At 40.4% G+C, this 20,936-nt stretch overlaps 1 protein-coding gene across 1 annotated transcript in view; it reads right to left on the bottom strand.

Annotated features, from left to right (window-relative positions):
- The window catches only part of cnksr3 (cnksr family member 3), a 50,214-nt gene that overhangs the window by 6,258 nt on the left and 23,020 nt on the right, over positions 1-20,936 (bottom strand). Inside the window, exons 2-9 of the mRNA XM_005929880.2 lie at positions 15,208-15,371; positions 9,989-10,191; positions 9,003-9,090; positions 6,326-6,367; positions 4,221-4,340; positions 3,814-3,873; positions 3,587-3,655; positions 2,626-2,775 (exon numbers count right to left, since the gene is read on the bottom strand). Of these exons, the coding sequence (XP_005929942.1) occupies positions 2,626-2,775; positions 3,587-3,655; positions 3,814-3,873; positions 4,221-4,340; positions 6,326-6,367; positions 9,003-9,090; positions 9,989-10,191; positions 15,208-15,371 (896 nt within the window). The remainder of the gene's footprint in view (positions 1-2,625; positions 2,776-3,586; positions 3,656-3,813; positions 3,874-4,220; positions 4,341-6,325; positions 6,368-9,002; positions 9,091-9,988; positions 10,192-15,207; positions 15,372-20,936) is intronic.

Below are 20,936 nucleotides of genomic sequence, written 5' to 3'. Positions count from 1 at the left end.
AAACAGACAAAGTTGTTTCATAAACCAGCAAACAGCTGACGTCCTGCTGCAGTTTCTCACTTTCTTGCATAAAACACGGACGTTTAAAACACAGCAATGCAGTTTTTGGGACAACTTGTTTGTCATGTCAACTCAGTTTATGCCATCCCCCCCCCGTTTTCTGACAGGACCTTAATTCCCCAACACTTACAGATGAGTTCACCTGGGTGGGTGTGGCTCCAGTGGTGGAGCGCTTGTCTCACAAAATAAGAATAAGAGGTTCCATTAGTGACCCCGGTCTTTGCTACTTGATTCAGTCATCTGTTTTTAACACCAAGCTGACTGAGCTAACTTATTCTTAACTTATTATTACTCATTCTAATAGTTTCAGGCTTGTCATTGTTCCCACTTCACAAAACAAAAGATAAACAAATGTAAGTGCAGGTGGCGTAACCTTTGAAGTGAATGGTGGGAGTGACGATGAGATAAGAGATCTCAGATCTGTTTTGAAAGACTGAGATTAGAGCCTGAGCTCATCAGCTGAGCTACCCAGCGCCTTTCTGGATTCCTATCTCCCCTAAACACACACATCCTGGACCCCTGTCAGCACAAAACCCCTGAAGGTGGTTTGGTGAATGCAGGATTGTCACATTGTGAACTAAAGTGTGAGTCAGCCACCGCAGATCTGACATCAACGCAGAGTTTTTCCTATCTTCCTTTTTTTCAGGAAAAGGGAAGAAGGGCTCCATTGTTTCACCCGCTCACCTCAGAGGAGCTGTAGACTGAGCGGCTGCTGCTTTTTCTGCTCGAATCAAAAGCTCAAAGCTACGACAAAGACTGAAAACCACCACGTGCAGCTTGATTTTCTTACCGACACAGTCTGCTTCACTTTCATGCAGTGACGTCTGTCACAACACTACAGCTGCTGCAGGTTCAGGACCTGCGTCAACTACGCCTCAACTGGAAATTCTGCAGAAAGAATCCATTATCCTTCCACATTTACCGTTATTAACCAGAACTTTGTGCATTCGTGCTTTTTCTTTCTTTCCCCCCCCCCCACAGGAAAAACTTCGACTTCTCTAAAATCGAAAACACAATCACTCCCAAATGTCCAGTTTGAACCAGGAAAAAGAACCTCTCCTCACTTCTTTTTCAGGGCCAGTAGATGAATCTGAAGGCCAAAGTGTCAATAAAGTTATGTAGAGCTATTTCAAACTATGTTTCTTAATGCCATTATTTGTATTGACAACATATAAAGATGTAAGAAATGATATGGTGATTCTAAATATCACGTTATGTTGAGCTCTTCTTCAAGGTCAAATGTTCAGAAAATGTTGTATCTTTAAGATTTGCCCTTTACAAGCTCATTGTTTAATTTTAGAGGTTTACAAGAACATGTTTGCTTGTTTTAATATCAGAAGAACAAAAAACAAAAATCTTAACAAGGACTTTATCAGACGACTTCTTTGTTTTACAGTGAAGAGAAGTGTGTTAACAAGTAAAGGCTGGATTATAATCAGTCAGTTTTATTGGGTGAATTTGTGTCACTGTTTCAATCGTGACGACAAAAACAGGGAAGTGAATCATAAAAGCTTCATTGTGAATTTTGATGTTTTAAAATTCTGTTGTGCATCAGGAAAGCAAGAGAGAAGCAAACAGGTTTGAGTACGTGTTACGCCAAACACTGATTTATCTGTGGATGGGGAAATAAAACCTTCAGTTTCTCAGTGACTGAGTTCACAAAAATGTCTGTGTGTAAGAAAAAAACAACAACAAAAAAAACAAACAAACAAAACAAACAAAAAAAACAAACAAACAAAAAAAAGAAAAACAGGTAATGTAGCGAATTTGAAATTTCAGGATATACAGACTACCTGCTCAATTCTGCTGCGAAGTTTTTCGCTGATGAAAATTCTCTTTTCGTGCTTACAAGCACACAAATAAACTCTCCTGAGCCGGGGGCTGTTAGGACTGTTAATCTGCATTTCAGATTCATTTTGGGAAGTCCGAATACTGAGCTCATGTTACAGCGAAAAAGAGAAGCGAGAATACATTAGAAAACAAAAGACTCCAGATCATGTTCAAGCGTTGCATTTTACACAGAACTTTAGGCCTGAATTCCTCATTTTTCTTGTGCAATCATCATGTTTTTGGTTTCATCAAACTATGTGGAACTTGTGGATAAAAAAGGTACACAGCAAAATCTCCAGTGTTAAATTAACACTGGAATATTTCTAACATTTTGAGTTATTTTCCAGTGATAGAAAATCAGCCCTGCTCAGTGTTAGCCATTGTTAATCTTCAAAACTGACTAGGTTACTTTTAAACATATAACACTGTCAAAAGTGTTAATTTAACACTCAACAGTGTTGTATTTAACACTCAGAGGAGTGGACCCATATAGACACTCTCCAGTGTTAATTTAACACTGGAGATTTTGCTGTGTAGAAAAACTGCAACACAAGTACTTGTTCATTTCTACTCCAGCTTGGGATTTCCCACATCATTTGACCTCTCCATGACAGGAGAATAATCTGCCACCACAGAGGGCCTCCATCAGGAAGGATGAAAAGGAGGAGACAGTCCCTGGAGTTAGTCGTTTATTTTGCTGAGAAGCACTTCAGCACAATACAAGCGGCGGCTCACCTGCACAAGCGGCGGCCTCCAGCGCAGGTTTTTCAGTGGAGCCGGTGCGAAGCTGGCAGAAGGTCCAGAGGGCCTCTTCTTCAGCATCAAGACAACACCTCCAGACTCCGCCCTCAACTTCCCCACCAGGTGCTTTAGCTGCCAGCCCACCTGGACCAACCAGAGCAAAAGTCAGAGAATTGCAGCCTCTAGTAGAGAGCGCTAGCATGAGGAAAGACCTTAAACTTCACGACCCTGAACGTCAGCGTTTAATGAAGCATTTCACGTACTGTGAGCTGTGAACTGTCATGAAACCTGCGGAAACGGATCCACCTCTTATACTTGGCCTTGGTTTAGTACTGTCTGAAACAAGCCGTTTATTGGCTTACAGTCAGTTTCATGTAATTCACATCACATTTACAGTTACATGATAATAAATATTTTATTAAGATCAATGCATTTGCATGATTGTAAAATCTATAAATCTCACTAATAATTATTTGGAGTACGTACATTTAATAAATATTGTGATATCTTCATTAATGAAAAACATGTTAAAGCCAACTTCCTTCTGATTGGCTGCTCCTGCTAAAAATAAGCATATCTGAACTGTAGGTGGGTGGAGCTTGTGTTTTCTTCGCCTATCTGAAATGGTTCAGAGCAGTCTGAAGTCTGACCTTTTATTTCACAAGGCCACGTTTAACATTAGTGTTCACTGTTGTAGCACTAAATATATGACAGAAAGGAAAAAGTCCTGCATACTGAAAAGTCGCAACACTTCAGTTTATACATAAGACAAAATAATGTGTCATCCAAGAAGATTGTTATACAACTAATACCTGAGAATCCTCAGGTACTTGACACTACAGTCAAGTGTTGAAGCTACGTCCTGCCTCGCAGACGTGTGTGGGATCTCTCCATCTAAGAAAATGACTAAGGCTATTTCCCAAAATGATGAGAAACTTGTGGCTATTCGACTCACCACTGTCTGTTTGTTGACCTGAATGACTTCATCTCCAGCGTGAATCCTCTGGGTTTTATCTGCCGGAGACTGAACAGCACACAAAGAGAAGCGCAGAGTTTAACAGACTAACATTTCATTGACTGCATGTTTCCATGATCTCTGGTAGTGATGAAGACTTTCAGGAGAGATTTTTTAAGTCTATAAATGGCACATGAGCGGCGAAGAAGACCCAGAGGCTCACTCACGTTCTCTGTTGTTCCCGTGATGACGTGAAGCCCGTCGTAGGTGGATTTGATGTAAATCCCCTGAAAGATAAAACAGAACTTAAACATCGATCTTCTGCATAAATACACCTCCCACAGTCCCTCTGTAATTCCTCGCTGCAGCGGTGGCGATGGGGTTTTCCTTTCTGGACCTACATCTGTTTCTGTTTTTGATTCAACGCTGGCTGTGGTTCATGGCGTAGCACTAAAATACCTGTTAATGATTCTGAGGGGAAGTGGGGTCATATTGTGGGTTTTTCTTTTTACAGCAGTCAGTACTTATTGGACAGCGGCGTCCCGCTGACATAGCCCAACAGGGAAATGATCATTTCTGTCCCATTTGTGTATTTTCTTTTTTTATTCTATGCCCTTTAAAAGAAAATCCTCACCAGTCCCTCCCCAGGCTTGACATTGGTGATGTGAACCTCCTCCAAACAGGCCATTTCCCTTTTTGCGGGGTCAGAAGTTGCTTGGACAGTTTTCTCACAGATGCTGTTGAGCGCTCGGGACTGAAAAACAAGAAAATATATACAAATAGGTTCAGCTTGTCCAATGGATGAATACATGCAAGTGTTCACCCAGTTATCAGGCAACAAGTGTATTACAGTGTGTTATTACACTGCTCACTCTTCTGTCCCATACTGCAACCCCAAAAGTTATTTCAAAAGATATAAGAGTCTGATTCAGATTTTATACACTTTTATAAAACTGGAAGCCTTTTTGAAACCACAGGTGTCACCCACCTGGTAGTTATTAAAAAATGCCAGTCATTGTTATTTTGTATAATTATGCATATACGTGGGTTACATTGATTTTGTAAAGGTGTCATTCATTATGTAGGTGTGTATCTATGTAGGTGTGTATCTATGTAGGTTTGCGATTTATACACCTGGGCCTTTCCATCCTCAAAATGGGCCCGAGGTGGTGACTATGCACCTGACTGGTTTGTGTAAATATGAGTTAAAGTCTGTGTTGCCTTATTTAACACTAGTTTTTCCATATTGCTGTTGTTGGTTAAACCCTACCTGTTTTGACCATATGCAACAATGTCTAATTATATAAATAATAAAACAATACATTTCTGACTGCTAACCTTCTGGAATCAAACTCTACACACCAGCTTGTACACTGCTTGAGTTTCACGGTTACATTTTAAACGACATCAACTGCATATTTGATTTCATGACTTGTCTTGTGGTTACATTTTAGCGTTTTATAGCTTGTGTAATATCATTGGACTGAAAACGAAACAAGGTACTTTTTGTCATGCGTATTCTCTCGAATAAAGAATAAAACATGATTCAAGACAGAAAGCCATTGGCAGCATGGTGGTCTTAGCTTACATCTCTCATGATGACTATAAAGTGCTCTAAATTTAGTCTGAAATGCTGAATCGCCTCCTGCACCAAATCTGCCTGATCCAAACCTCTGACCTTTCAGTGGAAAAGGGAAAGAAAACAACAGATGCAACAGGAGTTGGAAAAGCATCAAATAAAAGCTCCAAATACGGACGTGGGGACGGTGCTTGGTTTTGTTGTACGGGAGAAGAGCTTGACGCCTCTGCAGAACGAGAACAGCCTCATATTATCATCACAAATGACCAGACACCCAGGCCTGGAGCGCAGCACCGAGCCCGAGCTCATGGGAAGCAGAGAGCTGACCAGGAAAACACAAACCAGCAGGAAATTACAAGTAAACCAGGAAAACATGCTCCTCTGGGGATATAGCTGGTCAGCTTCCTGCTGTTTGTGTTTTTCAAATATGGTGACTTTATTGCTCCCCTTACAAAAACAAAGTAAATTTGCTTCATAGATATTTATCCCATAAAGTACTGGAAATATTACTAAAGAAATAATGCAAAACCAATGTTATACTTCAGCAGTTTTTAGGACTAAATCTTTAGTTCATGAAAGACACTTTTATTCACATTATACGCGCCCATCTGTCTCCATGAGGATTAAAACTGTGTGTACATTAAACATCAGGTCCATTTCCAGCCACGTTCTGTTTACTGTAAGCTGAAGCTTTTCTGTCCACTTGTCACTATAAGCCAAGTTTGCCCAAGTTAATGTCTTATAGATGTGACGAGTACAGAAAAAGTAGACTCAAAGAGCTTTTCCTGTGTAAGAAAACTCTGATTACTTACATATCAAATATCCTCTCACCACATGAATTTAAACAACGTGCATGTTTAAAATGAACATCCACCGCTGTAACAGTACAGCAGTGCTACTGTATAAAAAGAGGTCACATGACAAACTGGCTATGAGAAGGAAAGTGACTGAACTTCATCCAAGTGTGAATCCTGAAACAACAGGAAGTCTTATCTAAGACAGGAAGTGGATGTGCCTGAGCCGAATAAACAAACCTGCAGCTTTCTCACACACACACACACACACACACACACACACACACACACACACACACACACACACACACACACACACACACACACACTTTGAACAGAGGAAAGAAAAGCAAAAGCAGCACTCACCACTTCCAGAATCTTTTCCTCCATCTCATAAACTGTGCAGTCCTGGAATTACAGACATAAACACAGAGACTAAGATCTCACAAACATCTGTCCAACATCTGCTTTATTATCATCACTGTGAGAGAAAACAAAAAACAAAAAAAAAATATCAGAGAAACAAGGCAGCCCCTGCCTTTGGTTTTTTTTAATTGTATGCTTTTATTTTGAAGTGGCGTATGACACAAAAACAACTGATAAGAGTTGGGAAATTACCCATGCTGGTAAGGAAAACAGAGTCACATGATTAAACTATGTGACCCAATTTAGTATTGCTTCAAAAGCAAATCCTGTTCACACTAAATTGAATTAGGTGTCAGGATGGACGAGAAGTTCATGAACACAGATCTGAAGTCTGGATGTCCTTGGTAATATTTCACGTTAGAAGACTGAATTTGTAAAATCTGATATCAAACAAAATCTCCATACAATGTCATTCAGTGATGGCAATCAATCAATGCTTCACCTCCTCTTCTTTAACTCCTATTCTTACTGTCTTCTGATCAATTTTCTAATATTGTAATTTTTTAATCATTTGCTAAATAAGACTTTTTCCACACAACATTCTGGTGCCAAACAACTACAGCTGTGTTTTGTATGGGGTCTCGCCTTGACAGTCATACCTTTACAGTTAGTTATGGAAGAGAATTAAAAGTCATGACGACAGTAAATTTATTTTTATGTTGTTCTGTATTTGGAAAGAACTTTCAGGCTAATATCGTGTTACTGTACAGCAGACAGAATATTTTCATCTTGATGGTTAAAGAAGTTTTTTGTTTCAGAAAACAGATGCAGTGGAGCATTTTCACATCTGGGGAAAAGGAGAACTTGCTCATATCAAATTTGGCAGGTTTTCCATTCAGAAGCCAGAACTGTGAGTGTGGCAAACAAACACGGGAAAGGAGAAAGGGAATCAGCGGCAAAACAAATATTTGAGAAATGACAGCCTACAGGAGAGTGAAACCAGGAGGCAGGGACGGTGAACGCCTCCCAGAGACACCGAGAGGATTCCTGCTGCGGTCGGAGAAATAACAGTTCCCCGTAAACACGCTGACAGGATGATTGCATGACAGCGCAGCAGGGCGACGCCTCAGAAGGCTCTGCAGACACATGCAGGGAGGTGGCACGCTGCAGAAAACTTCCAAGTGCACATCCGCTTCTGAATACTTCAATAAATGAAGAGAAATCCAGCTTATTGCAAAATATGAAGCTCTGAAACAAACTTTTGCCGTCCCTAAAGGAAATTATAAAGTTCTAAACTAATGAAACGTCTGGCTGATTTGCAGCTGAAGTATTCTGCCGTTGCATAAAACATGTCTGTACGCCTCAGCTGCATTAATATGCATCATGTTTGAACTTCTCACACAATTAGTTCCCTCTTATTTTGTCGTGTGACAGCACGACTGCCTCAGGTAGACTCTGCAACGATGTAAAGGGTTACATACAATTCATCACTGATTCATGACTTTATGCTTGGTTGCACAAGACTTTGTGTAGAATAGATCTTTAAGCTGTGGATTTAGCATTAACAGAGCTGAGAAAACCTGATTTTTTTCACTTTTCTTTATGGGATAACTGATAGCTGAGAAGAAGGAGATGTGAAACAAACTGTTCTGTGACGCTAATTCCCCTCCTCATGGTAACTGTACAGTGAGTGAATTTTTTAAAAAGTCTCTTAATAGTTTATGCTTGTGCATAATTAGGGGCCTGTCACTTTAAATGACGGGTGAAAAGCACGTGAGTGGTTGTAGCCAGTCTCCGTTTGTTAGGCTTCACCTCAGGTAAACTTCCCAACTATGTTTTTGCTGTCAGTGCTTTTAGAGCATTTTAATGCAACTTTCTGACAAATATTATTCCTCTGTGTGGTAAAGACATTGAAATTAAGAGAAATTCGCAGGTTTTATAATCAAGCCAGCTATCATTAGCTGATAACTTAGCTCCACTACCTCAACCAAATGGTCACTTCTGGCTCCAGTAAAGTGGACTACCAAAATATGAAAACTGAGGCTTCAAAATGTGTTCAAAAGCTGACATCAGGGGTATGTCCATCTTTTAAATACAGTCTATAGCTTACTCTGTCCCTTAAGGAGTGTAAAACTGCTTAGATGACATGTTCTTTGGGCAGCAGCATTTTAGGATGGTGCATGAATATACGTCTTCACAGAATTGGGATGCTTCTTAATTATAAATGTAAAACTTTTAAAATGTATTCAGGACACGTACTTGACATTTCCCACTCTCCATGAACTGGTTTTGTTGCAGTTCCACATCTTGTGCTTTCATTTACATTTTAGTAATAATCTCAAAGTTTCTAAAGTATGAAACATGTAAGGATCTCAGCTATCGGAAGGAGATATGCCATCAAAATGACTGTGCTCATGTATACAGTAGTTATCTGGAGCTTCTTCATGATCATCACCACCAACAACAACAGATCCAGAAAATAAACATTTTAGTTCATGACCTCCTTCCTCTCTGATGTGTCTTTATGACAAGCTGCTGCACACAGAAAACATCAGAGATCTGTTTCTCTTTTAAGGTCTCATGTGGAGATTGTATTTCCAAGAGTGGATCTGTTAATCACTCAGGAAAGCACAGAAACACTGAAGAAAACACAGAGCGGCGTCTGAGCGTCACTGACCTTCTGGACGGTGGAGGTGAGCTCCAAACACAGCTGGATGATCTTGCCTTTGGTTGAGGTGAAGTCATTGGCACTCGACAGAGGAGTCCTAGCAAGAAGAGAGAAACTAAAATTATAGAATCATGTCAGTGCTGGCAGACAACAGGGCAACGTTTTAAAACGGATTCAAAATACGAGCAGGGCCACAGACTATTCGGTCTCTTTATACACTACCTCTGATCTTTTACTGCTTCACACTGATCGGCCATGAACAGCCAATGGTAAGCAAGTGAAAAACAGTGGAAAAAAAACAGCATGCAATGCTGAACACTTTAAAACACATTTTAAAAAAGGACAGAACATCAAAGAAATGAATGAAAATTTGACTTTCTGTAAGTTTTCATTAACTTCAGATCATAATAGCTGTTCCAACCCAAACATATCGAGTATGAAAATTTTTTGGATGAGATAACTGGATGGAGACTGAATAAAAAGTGGCCCCAGGTGTTTCTGGGTGAGCGAGCTGACACACTTCAGATGTCAGGTGCATTATGGGGCATCCATGTTTGTTTCCAGCTGCTGCAGCCAAGCTGGAATGTGTTTCAAGCTGATACAAGCTGCAAAAAAGCTGAAGGAGTCAAAGCGGCGATGCAGTAAACTGGAGCAGTGCTGCGAGGAAACACGATACTAAAATAATCAGAACGGAGGGGAGAGTACAACCGCTATCTTAGAAGGAACAAAGTTGTGCACTGAGCTGCACGTTATGAGTGAACTTCTGACTGACACGTTAATAAAAGCAAATGCCATGTTAGTGAAAGTGTTGTGTGAGCAATTATGCAAGTACAGTTAAATTTACAAATCCAAAAGAAAGCCTGGATGAAAACATCAACTGTGACATCATGGTATCCAGTTTTATTTTTATGCTTTTTACGAGATCGCGGTTGTTTTAATGAGCAAATAATGTTTCGTTTTTAATACCAGGATACTCTGAATGCCGTCGTGGTTACCTGTCCAGCCAGGCCAGCAGATTCTTGGCGGTGCCGATCAGTTCGACTACGGCGGTGAGGAATTCATTGGTGGGCTGATTGGAATTTTTGCTGTGGTAGGCGGGGTTCTTCCTGCGCTGCGTCACGGCGCTGCTCAGGTTGTGGTGCGCTGTTCTCATCTTCCCCACCAAAGTCTTCAGGTTGTCCGACTCCACGCCATAGTTCTGTTAAAGAAAGATGAAAGATTCAGTGAAACAAACCTGCTTCTTACTCAATTATTAAACATAAAGACTACACTTCCCATCAGCACTGTCACTATTTCCTGGCTCACTAACCTTAGCACAAGTATGCTGCCGCAGGAAACTCTGAAAGAGGCACTGCGGAAACGTTACACTGCACGAAGCTGCAGTTTGAGGAGTCCACATTGTATTTTGCACCTCAAAGTACTTTTTGTTTGAGAACACACAACAATGTTCAGGAATGATTGGAGGGAATTTAGAGATTCCCACGACCCTTGACCACAAACACACCCTGTCTCCCTAATGAAAACACACACACAAAAACCCCACACACATTCCTGCAAACCAGTCGCCATAGCGATTATGCGACTTAAAAAAAAAAAAAAAAAAAAAAAAATTCCCCACCACATCAACGTCAAACTAAATGACTCACAATGAAATGACTCATCAATGCCACGCGTTTAATTAATCAGTTTAATGAATCTGATACCTTTTTGTTTATTTTCATGAATAAGTGCAGATGTGTTACGTTTATGTGTTATTACATCTGCAGGTCTGAACACGACCTTTGATTCGCTTTGTCGCCTGCAGCGATTCAGATGTTTGAGGCTTCATGACGCTCAAAGACAAACAAAACATCTGGAGCCAAATCGACGTTCCACCTTGACTGAACGCAGAAAACACATCCTTCATAACACAACATGACACCTGACCTCATGTTTCAGGCAGAACTTTCAAATCGTGTTAGAAAGGATGTGATCCCTAGGTGTCAATCAGAAAAGAGCTCAGGATGATGCTGGGCTGTGATGGAGTGAAACAAGGAGCATAACTATCAGAAGGTTTTTAGGAGGTTCAAGTATTTTAAAACTTTCAGAAAATGACGGCACTGAAGTGAAAGATCTCTAGAAGTATTACAGATCAAACAAAATTTATAAGGTCTTCAAAAACAGAGAAAGTACCCAATCTGCACATTTGAACAAACTGAACCAACAAATTTTCATCATCTCACATAAATAGAAGCTTCTCTGGTAGCAGATTAATTGTGTCAGCTCCACTCTTTTCATATGGAGAGGCAAAACTGCCAAAAATCATAAAGAAAAGAGAGAACAACTATCTCACACAATCTGCACACAAAATCATTTATAAAATGCAACATTAACCAGAAATCTTGCCAACATCTGGATAAATTAATATGCCAAACACATCAAAATCTATAGAAAATGTTTAATGTAACTGTCAGTATAAAACAATGCTCGTTTCCTCTTTTCTTCCACATTATTATCCCCAGAGCATCATCTCTGTAATTTCTTTTTACGTCTGTTGTGGAACAGAGACAGCTGCCTCCAGTCAATCAGGAGACCTGAGCTGAAACAAAAAACATCTTTTTCCCTCAACAGCGGTGAACCCAACTGCAGGCCTCCCTGATCATTGAGTGCATCATGATTGTTACACAAAATCTGGGTCATTAAGAGCCTGTGGCTGCCTAATGTCACTCCAATTATCAGAATAAGTCTGTGGTATGTACTGAGGGTTAAAGTCGGGAGAGAAAAGGCCTCTCTTGTTCTGTTAAATGAGCCTCAGTTGAAAACTGATCATGTGACAAGACGCTGGAACAAAACTCTTCCTCTACATGCTGAAAACTGTTTGAATGTGTGTGTGTGTCAGGGGAAGGGTGGGGGGGTCTCTGACAGGTGGGAGGGTCACATCTGTTTCCTGCTCCACCCCAAAATGCAGCAAACTCTGCCTCATGCTGCAAAAAATATCCACACCACATCATTTGACCTTGCTTGAATGCTGCAGGAAAACGCTCCCTGAAACTTTGGAGCTGTGTGTGCTCTGATCGCAGCATTGATTGGTTAGTTTCAGTGTGATGTCATAACTGTATTTTTCCAGAGGTACGTGAAAGCATTTCAGGAAATGACACGTCGCTTGTGCCCGTCACATGGCTGAGGGAGGATGTGGGATACAGACTAAAGCTCTGAAATACGCTACTGTCAGGTTGTTCAGCCTTACCTGGGGTCAGGAATCTAATAAAGATCAGCTAATTGCAAACACAAATACAGTATGAAGAGGGGTCTGACTAGCACTCTTTAAGTTGCCTTTCCTTATGACATTCCTAAAGACTGAATCATATGACAGACAAAGCCGTTATGAACCAGAAGCAAATAAATTGTCATTTATTTGGGCAAATCCCCCACTGTACTAACGATTCCACCGATTCAGTAAAGGACTAAATGTTACAATCCCGGACAATGCATTGCTTTTAATGTACAAAATCTTGAGGGATGGCTTGAGGGATCAGATATATATCGGATGACGATATAAAAACATCTATCGTTTCATTTTACGCTATCGTTTGTTTCGTGGTGTCGCAAAATAAACTGTTTACGGCAATATTTTTTCACCGTTTTGATGGTCACTGTAGTGGCTATATAATTTCATAAATTTTTCTCTTTCTCTTATATTTTATATAACCACACTACGGACGGACAAGCGCCTGTTTTTTTTATGCGTTGTGGTTAGGAACAACGACGGTAACGCCATCGCGTGTCCGCTTGTTTATGTTCCACATAAACCTTTCACAATAAAGCTCAAGATCCTGTTGAGACTTTTCTAAATAAACTGAATCACGTGAAAGAGCAGATTATTTACGGATGAGAAGTAAAAAAGAGCCATCAGGTGCTAAAAAATAAACCTTAGACTCAAACGTTAGAACAGGCTTTTCCCGGCAGCAGGCCGTGTAATTAATACTCACAAAGAAAACGGCGGCTGTTACAACTTATGTCTAAAAATGTATAGTTTCATGCATCGGTTAAAACACTCGACTCCAGCTACATGACGCGCAGCTGGAAACACTTCCCGCAAGTCGAGCTGCCCGAGATTCACAGAATTTACAGAAAATGTTGCATTTTTGTGATTTATATCGTTATCGGATGATAGATGTCTTATATCGGGATATGAGATTTTGGTCATATCGCACAGCCCCAGCTGTTATGAGGAAAAGCCATATATATAAAAAAAAAAAGACTTTTCACTGAAATGTTGGGAGTTTTAGGAATCTTCTCTTCAGCCAATGAAGTATTCTGTGTTTTAATGCTTTTCACATTTAAACAAACATTGAAAAGTTCAGTTACAGATGTCTGCGTGTAAATGTCATATTATCAGATAGCAGTCAGACAATCTGAACAACTATACTGGAGAAAAGTTGATATGGTGGACACAGTAATTTGTAGTTAGTGCGGTTGATAAGTGTCTGTTGTGGTCACTTGTTCTTTTATCGTCACCATTTGTTGGCGGGTACAGCAGAGTGTCAGTCTCCATTTAAAAAAAGCCACTGAATCCTATTCAGGCCAGTCACAACATTAAACCTCAGCACAGCCTGTAAATCCCCCTTTTCACCACCACCCAGACGTTAGAGCCCATAAACAGCTGACTGAGGGGCTCTGTGTGTGCTTCAAAACTTTAAACGGGTCACACCAAAGTCTGCAGCCACTACACAGCTATTATGAAGCCTCAATGTTAGTTTTTCAGGGTCAGGTGATTCGCACATCCAGTCTGCCTTTTGCAAACCAACCTACCTGCTAGTTAACTCCACCTTTGTGTCTGGATATGGTTAGCCAGCCTAAGCTGGAGTGACTTTCAGGATAATTTAATTTCAACATCACTACTACCCTTTCTGTTTTCCTTCCAATATTAACTCTATGATAGATGAAGTTTCCTCTTATGACGTTCTCCATGCTGAGTCACCGGATCATTTACTCTTCTGTCGTCTCTTTGTTTCAATGTCCACGTGTCATCGGCTCAAGTCACTGGTTATTTCATTCATTACTGATTTTCATGCATAACTGACGTGCTTTTAAACAAAGATTTCTGCTCCCGTTTGACACCTTCTGGGCATTAAAAACATATCACACAGCTCTGTGTTTCACAGCGAAACAATTTTTTTAGAAATCATATAAATGTTTGCCATTGATTTGTTTGAGTGAAAACAGGAATACTGAACTTTTTAGCCACGACCGACTAAACCAAAACTCAGTTCCACTAAAGGGCACAACAGGAGAATCACAACACAAACTACTGCTCAACTTTCATTCATTTGTGGCATTAAACCTAAAAAACCGAAGATAAACTCTGTAGTTTCCTAGAAAATCCCTCTCTTGCTCAGTTTTCAGACTTTCTGAGAAAAACTGTCCAAATTTATCAGACACAGTAGGATTCTGATCACAGCACTGGTCTTATGATTGTTATGATGAACACTGAGCTGTTTTAATGCCCCCTCAGGCAGCGTGTAATGTGCATGGTGGTAGCTGTGGTGCTGTTTTTAAATGCAATTGAAACATTTATTTAAAAGAAACAAATCTTTGCTCTAGAAACTTTTACACAAGGTTTACAGCACTGCCATCAGTGATGGACAGAAAAGGATCATCTTCTGCTCTGCTGCTGAACTTATAAGCATCAGCCAATGAGTCTAAGCAAAGATTCCCAAACCTCCCTCCTTCCTGGACTCTCCAGACTTTCCAAGGCATTTCCAGTCCTGAGCCTCCCCTGGAGTGGACTCCCTGGACAAGCCAGAAAAACATGACAAGTGGCCAAAAATGGATGGAAGCTCAAACTGTGAAGCTCAAATTGAGATATCCCCTTTACTAACTGCTAACTCAGTTAACTCCAGTGCATGCATTCGCCTACAACATTTTTATGGTTTGTAACACAAGCCAGGTGTTTGTGTGGTCCAGACACCATCTCAGCAGAGTCTCACACGGAGAGAAGCTTTGGCAGTTTCTCATCAGCATCATTAGAAATTGTTTGATTGAACAAGAATTGGAGGTCAACACTGCTAAAGACATATCTCAAAGGACTTGAAACAGGTATATTTAACATGCTGACTCATGAGTGATGACAGCGGACACTGAAATCCACAGTTATATAGTAGAGGAACATTTCTAAACAGGAACGTTATCAGAAGTAAAAAGAGAATGTGGGATTTTCTGATTTCTAACTGACCAGAGCGCAGAGCAGATCCACCGCCTCCAGGATCAGCTCCTGGTGTCCAACCCTCGCCACGCCCAGAGACAGCAGCTCCTGGTGGGACATCCTGAGCAGCTTCTCCCCATCCACCTGCAGCTGTTGGAAGGATGGGATGTACTGCTGCAGGCTGTCATCCAGACCTGAGAGAGACAACGACAATGAAGCACATTTAATGTTCACAGAACAGGTTATTGATGAAATTCACCATTTTAATTCAGCAAAACTCAGGTTTGAAATTTATTTGAATAAACTGACAAATTCATCAGGGATGCAACACGATTAGTGTTTTATAACAGAAGTGCTTTTGATTGCTCACATTTCTAGGTTGTATATCATGGATCACCAATCAGCCTGGAGTTCTTAAGGCACACACATGCAAGTAAACCAGAGCATGACTTCAGCATCTGAGTTTCAGTGAAAGTCATCTCTCAATGATCCATTCAGGTCTTACAGCAAACAGCTGCTGAGTCAACATCGCCTTATTGACTCAATCAGTCACTGTGACAGCCAACAGCCTGGCAGCGTCCTGCCAGCTCACCAAACCACACCTTTTCTTAAATCCATCACCTCCGTCAACCAACCAACAAGCAAACTATTTTCGTCACCTAATAACAGACCAAGAAACACATTCCTGTATAAAGGAATACGTTTCTTTCAATAACTTACTGTCTGTTTGTTAGTCCTAGACTTTGTTTCAAGTATAATGTTTTTCTGATTTTATTTATCTAACTTTACCTGAGTAGCTAAAGATAGCTAGGACAATTTTAATTAGCCCCATTTAGTTTTTTTAAAATCTCAGTCTCTCTGTTACAGTCGCCTCATTTTGTTGTTTCTTACAATCTCAACACTTCCTGTATATTTCAAATTGAAAGTCCTATAGCACTTGTAACTGTACAGAAACCCTTCACATCTTAATGAGGCTTTTATTGTGAAACATTTGCAGGAACAACACTCAAACTAATTTGATTTGAAGAAATACATTTGACAATTTAAGCAGTAGTTATTAATGTTATTAATGCATGACTTACTCTATCACAACAGAGAATATGCGAGAAGAGAGCTTTACTGTGAAAGGAGGGAACAGGATGAGACCTTTTCCCCCCCACATGTGTAGAACAAATTGAATTTCTGGCATGAATCAATCCTTGACAGCCAACTCAACCACACGCGTGCATGTGAACATCGTCGGGGAGCTCACGTGTATTGAACTCGTAGCACTAATCCTCTGTACCATCATCACAAATCTACGGCTACTGTCACTTAATACTCAATACTCAAATCATCAAACCATAAAGTGTTGGTTCATTTAACATTTAATAGCTCTGCCAGTAGTGGTTAATGAGCAGGTTTGCATGCTTAATGACATCTTTCTCTGGTGGCCCGGTATGGTCATACTGGGCACCCCACTTTCAGCCCCGTGACCTCATGAGACCTCAAGGGAGATGGCGCCCGTTTCAGCGGCGCCACTTTGCACCCAACATTCACCTCTGACCTCTGTGAATGAGTTCAAAGAGTTCTCTTAGCTGGATCAATAAAATGAGCAATCACGCACCAGTTACTGTCTGACACACATGAGCACAGAAAATGTTCGCTGCAGGGTTTTTGGATGTGTTTGGTTGGGAAGAATATGAAAAACTCAATAATGGGAAAATATTAAGCATACATGCACACATTGTACGCTAAAGAGAAGAACTGTCTACAGCAATTTAACAGTTCAACAGCCTCTACAACTCTCCGTTCTGCCAGCGTGAAATCCTCCATCTCAAAGTTCACTCCACAGCATTGTTTTTGTTCAAAACATTTCAACGAGTTCTTTTTCTTGATTTAAGTTCAGACTTTAATGACCCACAGGAATCCTGCATCATACTAAAAATAAATGTTAGAGTTTTAGCACACAAGCTTTCAACAAATGGCAGATGATGATTATGTTATGCAGAAGCCGAGTAGCAACTGGCCAACAAAATGTCTGGGAGGGTGAGAAGAAAACAACTGCCCCAGCATGTGGTCATTAAAGAAGCTGCGACTCCTGTTTGTGTTCGGGACGACAGATGGCCCACGCTTTCTCTCTGACAGCAGGGAGGAACATTCCTCTTAACTAACTGCTGACGGGACACCTCCGAGTTCAGCAGCCTCTGACACAGAGTTGCACAGAGAATACAAAGCGTGTTTATTTGCTTACTGATAGTACAACGGTAAGATTCGATTAATTTTGGTCTTTATTATAAAAAGGCCAGAATAAAGACTCACAGGATTTCAGCAAAGTTTGAGGGGGTGAAATTGTCTGGGAAGGACTCCAAATCAGGCCCCAGCAGGAGGATACGGGTCGTCTGCTCATCCCCCAACAGGGTAAAATTGAGACCATCTGGGGGAGGGATGGGCAACACTTCAGGACATTCTCAGAGGGCCAGACTTTAAACAACGGATTTAAACATGCATTGTCTTTTGATCCCCTTCCTATCATTTTGAAAGTTAAGCACTTAGTACTGAGCCTTCCTCATAGAGTGATCTGGTCACCACTCTCATCCTGCAGAATGACAGACTCCAACTCCAACTCCAGCTTCTTGGACTGCACCCAGCAGTCCTGCATCTGATTTGAAGATCTGCTTCCAGAACCTGCTGCAGGTGGAGAGCTGAACGAGTCACAAACAGCAGCTTCAGATTGTGGATGGGATGAGAAAGTCACTGAAAGACAGTGATACTGATACTGCTCCTTTATTGTCACAAAATATATTTAGTTTAATTTGAGGTGGTAATTAGCAATGGATCAGTTCATGATAAACAAGAACAAGTTTGAGATCCCTCCATTAAAGCATGTAAATTAAACTTTAATTAAAAATTCTCCATTCATCAAACTAAAAGAAAACGAGATACTACTGTGAAAGCCTTGAACTCCTATATCTTCACACATTCATTTTGGTTTCTGCTCCAGTTCAGTTGCTCCTGAAAGTTTCTCAATACACCCAAATTGAAACTGTGACCATACTCCCAAACCTTCCTCAGGTAAATATCCACAATTCCTGCTCCTTCTAGGTTGTAGCGCATCTCCACACTTCAAACTAAACTCCCTCTGCTGTTGGTCAGAGCTGGACAGCAGTTTGCATTCAGCAGGAATGTGTTGGTGACAGCCTGGATCACATTACTGTCACCCGAGGAGGCCGATAATCTCTCAGCTGCACAGCAGGGTCGGCTAAACGTCACACGGAAGCCAAATCGCCTGCTAATGAAAGCATGATAACAAAAGACTGAGTCTCCCTGAAAAGCAGAGACAACTACCATCATAACATAAGCAAACATGAGTTTCTGCTAAGCTTCTACACTTGATTCTTCCTGTGATGCATAAACATCCTGCTCAGATGGGAAACGTTTGATAGATTCAGGTCTGAAAACCAATGGCTTAGACAGTTTGCTCAAATTATGGGAGATTAACAAGTTAAATAAAATAGATAAAAGAATAAAAACTCAAGTCCAACACTCAGGTCTGGATCCAATGTTCCAGCAATACATAAAAAAAATCATTAATTTCTGTAGCTGCTGAGTCATTTTTATCATTCCTCATCTCGATGATTGCTCTGTCGGGTTTGGCGCTCAGCCCAAACTCTCGGAAAGCCGTTTCAAACCTCTGACAGGCGCCGAGGATTGAGCCGGATTACCACACTGTAACACTGCTGAGAGCCTTGTGTTGGCGGTTTAGTTGTTTGGTTTGTGAGATGCTTCTCAAGCAGCACGAATAATTAAACACAGCAGATGATATCTGTGTGAACCTTTTCTGTCCATAGCACCACAAGAAACACTTACTTTAGGCAGAGCTGGAGAGAAACACTCGTTTATTCAGCAAATATGGTCTGAAACAGTAGGGTTATCTCTTGGGATAAAACTGAACCACAGAGGTTCATTCAGATCATCTCTTACTGAGCACGAAATATTGGAGAAAAATGCTTGTGTCTATGTAAAGAGATTTGGTTGACATCTTGGTTGTCCCCTTTGGTACAAAATGTTTGATAATTATTGCTTTAACATGATCAGCTGCATAGGTGGGGGAAAAGCAACTGTATCTGCACTTATGTTTTTAGTTCATCTAATTTGTACAGACTTGTAATGTGAATGTTTCACAGTGTACTCTGAGCTCAGGTTCAGACTGATGAAATATTCATAGCCTGTTTCAGAGGATTGATTTCCAAACAGGTGAGAGGAAGGAGGAGGGACAGCAACGCTGGGAGCAGATCAGCTGCTTCATTCACCGACATTTACAGACAAACTGCCAGTGACTCACAGTTCCAAGCCCATCCGAGGCCATGGAACACCTTTTCAAAAGACGTGAAGAAACAGTGCACGTATCGAAGGGCATTTCCTCGATGCTCATCGATACGTCCAGTGTCAGCTAGACCTGTGTCGCATCATATCGTCTGAGATAATGCCGGTATTCATTTTTAAATGATATAAAATATCATATTGTGGTATGATTGCTATAGCAACTCCATGAGCTTGTGTTCCCTGTGCACACAACAATAAAAAGAGCCCAGGCATGTCTGAGAGGAAGCCTCCAGTATTTGTTTAATGCTGCAGAATCGACTGCAGAACATCCCAGGAAGAAAATATTTTCAAGGTCAAGTTATTTTAGTCATTGTAAAACAAAAGTGTGAAGCCAGTTATGTTGTACTTAACATTTCCAGGGAAAATACTGTCCACGCTACTTTTGTGCTTACCCATGCAGTCTTATTTCACCTTTTTCATCGGAAAAAGATAAGACATAAATACTGCATACAATGAACACAGTTTTACTGAGTGTTTAGTATTTTTGTCTGTATCATCAGAAATGCTGTTATTGCAAGTGTTCTTTAAATATACTGTCAACAAAAGAAAACTGTTTTTAACTTTCAGTTTTTAACCTCTGATTTTAAACTTACCTACTCCGAGTTCACTGCCATCACAGCACAGTTAAAATGAGAGAACCATCTCAGTATTTCCGTTGAAACTTTTGTGTTTGTTGACAGAATAAATTCTGCTTGACATGAAAGGCCATTAGAGAGCAAAGTGCACAGACACTCTGAACTCTGACATGATTCCTGAATTCCTACATTCACTTTGTTTATTGTATTTTGCTCTTTTGATGACCATACAGGGAGTGCAGAATTATTAGGCAAATGAGTATTTTGTCCACATCATCCTCTTCATGCATGTTGTCTTACTCCAAGCTGTATAGGCTCGAAAGCCTATCTGATTTGGGCCAGTGACAGTGTTTCTGGATGGATGGATGATATAAACATACTAAATGGTATAACTTAATGAAAATGCTATTTTTTTTTTCTTCCTTCTACCAAGGTCCAGTACAGATATACAATGGACCAAGTTTTCTAAGACTCAGCAGTACCAAAGAAAAGCTTATCCCAGTATGTAAACCTTTGTATGGCTTCATTAAATGTTCAAAAGTTATTGTAGAAAATGGTGATTCGTCAGTGAATTTCTCAATAGTAAACTTTCTGAACATACAGGGAGTGCAGAATTATTAGGCAAGTTGTATTTTTGAGGAATAATTTTATTATTGAACAACAACCATGTTCTCAATGAACCCAAAAAACTCATTAATATCAAAGCTGAATGTTTTTGGAAGTAGTTTTTAGTTTGTTTTTAGTTTTAGCTATTTTAGGGGGATATCTGTGTGTGCAGGTGACTATTACTGTGCATAATTATTAGGCAACTTAACAATC

The sequence above is a fragment of the Haplochromis burtoni genome, unplaced genomic scaffold, assembly GCF_018398535.1.
Source record: "Haplochromis burtoni strain Fernald_Lab_line unplaced genomic scaffold, NCSU_Asbu1 Contig_126, whole genome shotgun sequence".
NCBI classification, from domain to species: Eukaryota; Metazoa; Chordata; class Actinopteri; order Cichliformes; family Cichlidae; genus Haplochromis; species Haplochromis burtoni.
The sequence above is the reverse complement of the archived record's forward strand: the minus strand, read 5'-3'. Positions and strand labels throughout refer to the sequence as shown.